Source organism: Coloeus monedula (genome assembly GCF_965178545.1).
Source record: "Coloeus monedula genome assembly, chromosome: Z".
NCBI lineage: Eukaryota > Metazoa > Chordata > Aves > Passeriformes > Corvidae > Coloeus > Coloeus monedula.
In genome coordinates, this window is record NC_138822.1 from 59,150,335 (window position 1) to 59,158,579 (window position 8,245).

At 45.5% G+C, this 8,245-nt stretch overlaps 1 protein-coding gene across 1 annotated transcript; it reads left to right on the forward strand.

Annotated features, from left to right (window-relative positions):
- Positions 1-5,085: 5,085 nt before the first annotated feature.
- On the forward strand, positions 5,086-8,245 carry ALDOB (aldolase, fructose-bisphosphate B; the record flags this gene model as incomplete). The annotated part of the gene is made up of 8 exons (XM_082300923.1): positions 5,086-5,197; positions 5,480-5,691; positions 6,235-6,289; positions 6,439-6,599; positions 6,828-6,911; positions 7,398-7,572; positions 7,713-7,912; positions 8,150-8,245. The coding sequence occupies 8 exons, from the start codon at positions 5,086-5,088 to the stop codon at positions 8,243-8,245; spliced, it is 1,095 nt and encodes a 364-aa protein (XP_082157049.1).

Consider the following 8,245-nt stretch of genomic DNA (forward strand, 5'->3'; position numbering starts at 1 on the left):
ATGAAAACATTTTACTAACTCAAAACCTTCATCTTGGTACAATGATGGGAGAAACATCCTGTTCTTTCCTGAAGGCTCCTTCATAGCTAGTGGAGTCACCACTTCCACCTTGACTCCCTGAAGCAGGTACTCACAGAGAGTCACAGGGTAATTCAGGCTGAAAGGGACAGAGGAGGTCTGCAGTCCAACCACCCCCTGCCCAAAGCAGGCTTAGACACGAGGTCAGACCAAGGTGCCCAGGGCTTTATTCAGGTGGGTCTTGGCAACCTCCAAGGATGGAGACACTGCAGCCTTTTTTGTCAATCTGCTACATTGCTTGGCTGTCCTAGCAGTGAAAAAAATTTCTTCATATTCAGTCTGAATCTTCTTAGTTTCAGCTTGTGCCTGTTGTCTCTCACTGTCCCATCACAGCCTCTGTGAAGAGCCCAGCTCTGCCTCTTCGATCACACTCTGTAGGTACTGAGGGCTGCTGAGAGGTGCCCCTGAAGCCATCGCTACTTGAGGCTGAACTAGACCCAGCCCTGCAGACTTCTCCTCACAGAGCAAGTGCTGCAGCCACTGACCTTCTTGGTAGCATCTGTTGAACTAATACAGTCTGTCAGTGTTTTTCCTGTACAACACTGGATGCAGAACCCAGATGTTACCTACAGACTGCTGAGCCAAGGGGGATCACCCCTGTCCTCCCCTGGCTCTCCTGGCTAGACCCCTGCTCACACAAGCTCTTGAGCCCTTGCTGCTGGGCCCCTATTCAGCTTGCTGCCTGACAGGGCCTTCGGCCACCCCCAAAGACCTGTTCCCTCATCCCAGCAGTCCTGGGGGAATGGCTGCCAGGGCTCTGCACCCCACACAATGTCTGGGCATTTGTCTTGGCTGGACTGCATGGTGCTCCTGTTGGTCTCTTCCCACCCCCACATCTAGGCTCCTCTGGATGGCTGCCCATCAATCAGGCATATCAAGTAGTCCTGCCAGCTGTGTGTCTTCTGCCAACTGGATAAGAATGTGCTCTGTCAGCAGGACAAGGCCAGGCTTGCGCCCAGCCGTTCATACCCATCTGTTTTCACCACGTGCAAGGAACCAGACTTATTTAGAAACAGCTTTTTAACGGAGCTCCACAGAGAAGTGAGGCCAGTAACCACAGATATCAACTGCAGTGAGAATACAAGGTGCCTAACTCATTGTGTACCTCTTCTAAGCATACAAGCGCAAAAAAGAACTAAATTGACTCAGGCCAACAGTGCACATGCAGTAGACTAAATTTTTGAATACTTTTCATTGTCCCTACCAACTGTTATTTATCTGTTTGTATGTTCAGCTGCTTCTTCTTCAAACCCTGTTCTTTGGAAGCAGAATCTCTTGTGTTCAGAGTTTGTATTGTCAACTGTCAGAGATGGTGCTAAAGGGCTGTGTTTACTAGTAATTGAAAAGGAAAAAGCTACATGTGTGTGATATAAACTGTTATTTAAAACTTTGGTCCTGTACTTCTGGAATCAATTTTATAAAAGAAGGCAGTGAAGAGACCCAAGAGAAAAACTTAGCGATTCTGATCCAGTCTTTTCCCACCTGCAAGCCAGGACTCAGGTGAGATTTTAAGTAAGATTAGAAGATGCCAGTCTCTTGGGGTGCTTGGAAAGAAAAGATGCCACGGATGTATTAAAGTTTCTAAGATGATTTGAAGCGTTCCTTCTGCTATTCATCTTGACTCTGCTCTTTGGTTCTCACTATTAATATTAACAGGATGCAGTGCTTGTGCTGCCATCACGATTTCCCCTCAGCCCTTCTTCTTTTATGGCAGCAGAGAAAAACACGAGATTTCAGCATTACAGTATTTACTTTTATAACTGTGCTGTCCCCACACCCCCACCTTCTGCTGGCCACAGGCCGGGGGCTGAACATAGAAATTTGTGTGCTTAAGGAGCTGTTGAAGCCTGACAAGCACTCTAGGTAGCTACAAAGCTGGGGGGGTTGTGCAGTTTAATTCTTTTGAGGGCTTTTTTAATTCTACTTAAAAAAAAAAAATATAAGCAGATACTATAGAGGGAATGCATTGTATTCATACAATGTAAAATCAATGTGAAATCACTTGAGCTTATGACACTTAGCCCATAGCCTAAAACAGGTAAATAAAGTTTCTTGAAAAATCTTCATGGTGGGACAACTCCCAGTTACTGAGATCATAGATCATTAGAACTTTTTTTCTTCCTGGAAAAGTTGTCAAATTAAAGAGATAAATCAGAGTAAGACAAATAGGCTTTGTTCTGGGAAGAATGAAATGAGCTGTGCAGCTGTGGCAGCCTTTTTCTCAGGAGCTGTGAGGTGATATATCCAGCTTTTTAAGAGGGGGCATTAACACTTCTGTGGATGTGCTGGGAGCTTACTCTTTACAAGGCAGCTGTGTGAAATGTTACTGAAGTGTAAGGCTTCTCCACTCCTCTTCTGCCTGCTCCCCTGCTCAGAGCAGGACCTTACAGCAGAGACACCCTTTCTGAAGGCAGACATGAAGATTCCCAGAGATTATGATTCACATGAAAATATCACAGAAAAATAAAATCCTGAATCAAGGGTACTAGAACATTCTGCACCTTTAAGCTATTATAAGGTTTACAGTTGTTCTTTTGCCCTCATTTCTTCCCCATTTCAGCTAGAAACACTGTGCCTTTTATTCATCCCTGTAGCTCAGCCGGGTAGCTGGGAACCACTCACTATGGCCTTTAAGATCATTCTGAGGAGACTTTGGGCAAATCTCCACCTGCTTCTTCACACTCAATGAGATAATTTGCTGTCTTCCAATTCATCACTCTGAAACTACACTTTGTTGTTTCAGTCTCTCTGAGTACTCACTTGGAACAGCATTATTCACTGAAAACTCGTATTTCTGTATTTTGAAAATTTGCCTTGCAGGCTGGTTTTGAGTGATAAGTGTCTCCTTGTTATCTTTAGGCAAACACTGGGAACAAGTGAGATAGAGCAGACATTAGTCTCATTGTCTGTTGCATTGCTGGAAAGAAAGTGTACCCATCATAACATGACTGCAGCAACCAGTGATCTTGCATTCCAGCCAGCTGGATTCAAAGTTACCTGGATACACCTCCTGGTGCTGTAACACAGCTCCAAACTGCAGCTCTAAAAACCCACCCCTGATTCAGCAATTCATTAGCTTTGACCTTGGAAAGATCACGTTCTTGCCAGAGCACAGTTTTCCAGTCTTGTCCACAGAGACTCTGAACTCCTGGAGCGATTCCTTATAGTTTTGCATAACCACTTATTTAACAGTAGTGTGGTTTTAACTGAGGTGCTCATCACCAAACTATTATTACAGTAATCATAATAACAAGCCAATTTCCTCTTTCTAAGACATATCCAACACAGAAAGCTGGTGAGGGATAAGGAAAGTTGTAGTTGAACTTAAGTAGCTATTAAGCAGCATAAAGCACAGATTTTCAAATTCTTCTGGGTGATCTGAAAACGCCAAGAGCTGGGCATGATGGAGCTGTGATCACCACAGCAGAATGATGGTTCCCAGAGTTCTGACCACAGCCTGGCATACAGAGAAAGGTAAGCCTGTTTCACCAGGACCACAGCAAGAAGGTATTTCAGCCCTTTGAAAAGCAGGGAACTCCCCCTAATTTCACACAATCTTCATCCTGCACTCCTTCAACTTCCCTCTAGACCTAAAATGACTCACTTTGGTAAGCTGCATGTGAAAAATTCCAGCCTCAGCTCACAAAGAGGTAAAGCAGACATCTGGACACTGCATCTGACTGGTCTGTACTGGCAGACAATGCCATTTGAAACTTGCAGGATAACATTACCAGTACCAAAGTACCTTCAGCTATAAATCAGGTATAGCTGTTACCATACTCTGTTACCATACTCTGATGGCACCGCTGCCAGAAAATCTTGGCACCCTTTGACATGCTATACAGAACTCTGTACCCTATCATGAGTAACAGACTCTTTGTTGTTTCTCCCCATTATGCCCTTCAGCAGAGACGGTAAGACAAGGATTCCCTGGCAACACAGCATCTGTGTGCAGGGAAATAAGAAGTCGGACTTGGCTGCCTACATATTTATATGGGGCGAAATATTTTCTGGCCATCTCTGATGAAATGGGAAGTGGCATGTTCTCACTCCTCTCTCAGGCAGCGTTTGGGGATAGAAAATGCAAACACTATCCAGAGGCCTGGCCTTTTGGAGGGGAACATGGTATTTGAGATCTTTTATGTTGTTTTAATTAATCACCTTCTGGATTTACCACCCACTGATAAAAATACAGGTGTTGCTTTAACTATTGCATATGATAAACTGAAGGAAGAGAGTTTTTCTGTTTCAGACTAACAGGCTTATACACTCAAGAAAGTAACTTGCACTATTCAGATGATCAGAGAAACTGTAATTTAATGCCATATAACCAAAACTTTAATAAGACCAAGAATTTTGTCATATCAAGATAGAACCCAGATTTCAGGTGCTGGATATTTACAGCTGGTAAGCCTCTGCCACAGCTGAAAAGATAGAAATGAGGGGTGAATTCTCCTAAGAGCCCAGGTCTTCTGCAGAGGAAGCAATGCATTACAGTTCTGAAGGCAGCCATAGGGAGGAGAATTACAAACCAAGGCAAAAGGTTGGTGATAGAAAGTCAACCAGACACAGCAGCAAATACTGCCAACACAGGCAGGAAATAGAAAAGGGCAGTGCTAGGAAATGTGTAAAGATAAGCAGTGGAATAACTGGCATTCAACTGATGGGAACCAAAAAGTCTGCAGAGTCAGCAATTTGCATACTTGTTACTTGGTGCATGTTTTTATGACAGACTAACCTTCCTTATTTTCTGAGCAAATCCAGGTAAATTGAAGAGTCTTTCCCACTTTGGTTCTAGACGGATGTGGCAGGACGTGTGTCCTTCATTTCTCTCTAGTTTTTCCGCACACACCAAGCCTAGAAGAATTCTAATGGATTTCTGGTCATATACCTATGATAACATGGACCACACAAGCACCAAGAGCCCTGCGCTGGGAACACGTTGTGTCATTGGTTCACAGTCTCCCCCAGCTTGTAACAGTGATTCTCTCCCACAGATAAGTCAACATGACCCACCAGTTCCCAGCACTGTCTCCAGAGCAGAAGAAAGCTCTTTCAGACACTGCTCAGCGGATTGTGGCTTCAGGAAAGGGGATCCTAGCTGCAGATGAATCAGTCGGTGAGTTCTGGACATCAATCAGTTAGCAGTACCCAAGATGTTTTTTCCTTTCAGTTTTGCTTCATATTTGAAATCAGTGGAGTAGGTGAAAAACACTTAGAAACTCTTGTCTGAGCAGAAACAATTCAGCCAGGCAGGGCTGCAGCTATAAAAACAAAAGCTTACAAACTATGGGTTGAGAAGGGAAGTTCTGAACTGAAGCCCCAGTTCATTGCTACTTACTGGGACCAGGAGGCCAGCCAAGCCTAGAAACCTTTGTCTGGCCTTTGTCTACCTCACTAGGTACCATGGGGAACAGGCTGCAGAGGATCAATGTGGAGAACACGGAGGAGAACCGCCGAGCTTTTAGAGAGATCCTCTTCTCTTCAGACACTTCCATCAACCAGAGTATTGGGGGTGTGATCCTCTTCCATGAGACACTCTATCAGAAAGACAGCAGTGGAAAGCCATTCCCAGCACTCATCAAGGAAAAAGGCATTGTGGTGGGAATTAAGGTGGGTATCTGTATGTGTGTATGTGCCTGGCTGGCACCATAATCCAAACACAATTTCCAGAGAAAATGATGTTTGGGATATTTGGGGCTGCACTCTCTCCTAAAGAACGCTCCCCCACACTCCCTCCCCCCTCCCCCTTTTTTGTCCTGGGTTTTAAAATTCTCTGCATTGATTTTGTGCAACTAACTAGACACACATTTGCACTAGATGCTGGAACTTTTCATACACCAACTCCCATCTACTCACCATTCACTGCAAATAAGTCTCTCCATGCAGTAACCTAAATCCAGTTCTTTCCACATCTAACAGAGTTCTTGAGCCATTGCCTGCAGGCATCTACATACACATTGCCCCTCCCTTACCCAGTTCACTCCTTTTTCTTCCCCTTTGCTCTAACATTTCCTTCCTTTGCACCCTAAGCATGCTAAGGTCCATACTCTACTCACAGTCAGCCTTCAAAGACAGACTAGACATGGGTAAAAGATAAGAATTAGACTGATTCCCACCTTTCTGTAACCCTTCCTGTTTTTCTGACCTCCACAGCTGGATAAAGGCACAGCACCTCTAGCAGGGACAAATGGAGAAACCACCATCCAAGGTAAGGAGAGATCTAAGGAGCCTAAGCTAAGGCCCAGCAAAAGCCATAGGGTGACTCACCTGAGACGCAGCCTTGGCTGGAGTCATGGGACTTTGCAGAGTTCTGTGCTGAAGAGCAGCTCTCAGTGAAGCACTGTTCTCCCTCTGCAGGGCTGGATGGGCTGGCTGAACGCTGTGCCCAGTACAAAAAAGATGGTGCTGACTTTGCTAAGTGGCGTGCAGTGCTGAAGATCACCAGCACAACACCCTCTCAGCTTGCCATCCAGGAGAACGCCAACACGTTGGCACGCTATGCCAGCATCTGCCAGCAGGTACCTCCCCTCCAGCAACCTCTCCTGAGATGCTGCTGCCCCTTCTCACTGTTCCCTAGCATGTGATAACATGCTAGGTAGTTCGAAAGGAGAATCCCTGTGAGGGTTTTGGGGAAGACAAGGAGGAAGGGCAGCGCAGCATAAAGGAATGCCACTAAACTCAGGGCAAACAACAAGAACAGTTTTACTTCCATAGCTCTAAAGAATCCCCTGTCTTTCTTTTCCTAGCATGGCTTGGTGCCCATTGTGGAGCCAGAAATCCTGCCTGATGGAGACCATGATCTCCAGCGCTGTCAGTATGTCACAGAGAAGGTAAGAGATTCCTCCCTCTGTCCTCCCCCTCACAAATCAGCAGCTAAACTTTGTGCAGTTTGTGCTCACAGATCTCAGAGAAGTTTGACCAAAAATGTACTTCATAACTGTATCACAAAAATCAGCTGCTCCTAGGCAAATAGCAAACTAATAGAAAATCCAAGAGTATTTTCCATGTGTTTGGATTTTTATTTCAATGGCAATATAAGCACTCTCAATCTCAAGAAGAGGTATCAGGACCAAACCCAATTACCTCAATTTCAGTACCTCAGTTGGCAAGGACAAATCCTGTAAATATGAGCAATTGTATTATTGGTCATCTCAAAAGCAGTGGGGTCTCCACAACTGCAATCCCGGAGATAAATTTCATGAGAAAGCAAAATTCAACTAGATCTTGCTGCAGTACCAAAGAATAAACTGTCTTTCCACAGCAGGCTGAGGTGAAGATCTGAGCAGAGGTTTGTATTCATTCCTCCTGTTTTCAAGGTTCTGGCTGCTGTCTACAAGGCTTTGAATGATCACCACGTGTACCTGGAAGGGACACTGCTGAAACCCAACATGGTGACAGCTGGGCATTCCTGCTCCAAGAAGTACACCCCTCAGGATATAGCTATAGCAACTGTCACTACTCTTCTCCGCACCGTTCCTGCTGCTGTTCCTGGTGATTCCTGATTCATTCCTATCTCTTCATTCCCACTCTCTCTCCCACCTCTGACATGTCTGCTCCTCTGGCACCTAAAGGTCAGGGATTGAGGTAGCTGGAACACTCTGTTTCTAAGCCTTGAAACCTCTGTCTTACAGGAATCTGCTTCCTGTCTGGAGGTCAGAGTGAAGAGGAGGCTTCTGTCAACCTGAATGCCATGAATCAGTCCCCTCTCCCTAAGCCTTGGAAACTGACCTTTTCCTACGGGAGAGCCCTGCAAGCCTCTGCCCTGGCTGCGTGGTTGGGCAAAACCGAGAACAAGAAGGCTGCACAGGAGGCCTTCCGCAAGCGGGCACAGGTACGAGGCTTCCCCCCAGCACAGAGAAGAGCTGCTCTCCGTGAAGGGACACATGTTTTCACCTCCCTAAGGCTCCTCTTGATCCCACCTCTCCTGGCATTTCATGTTCACCAGGGGCGTTACTCTGTTATTTCTGTCTTGCTTGGTTGTTCTTTACTCCCTCTGGTTGTTCTTTCCACATCTGCCTTTCTTATTCCATGCTGATTGTTTCCCCCTCTTTTTTTTTTCCCTTTTCAGATTAACAGTTTGGCTTGCAGGGGACAGTATGTCCTGTCTGGGAAGAGTGACACAGCTGCCACACAGTCACTGTTCACTGCCAGCTACACCTACTGA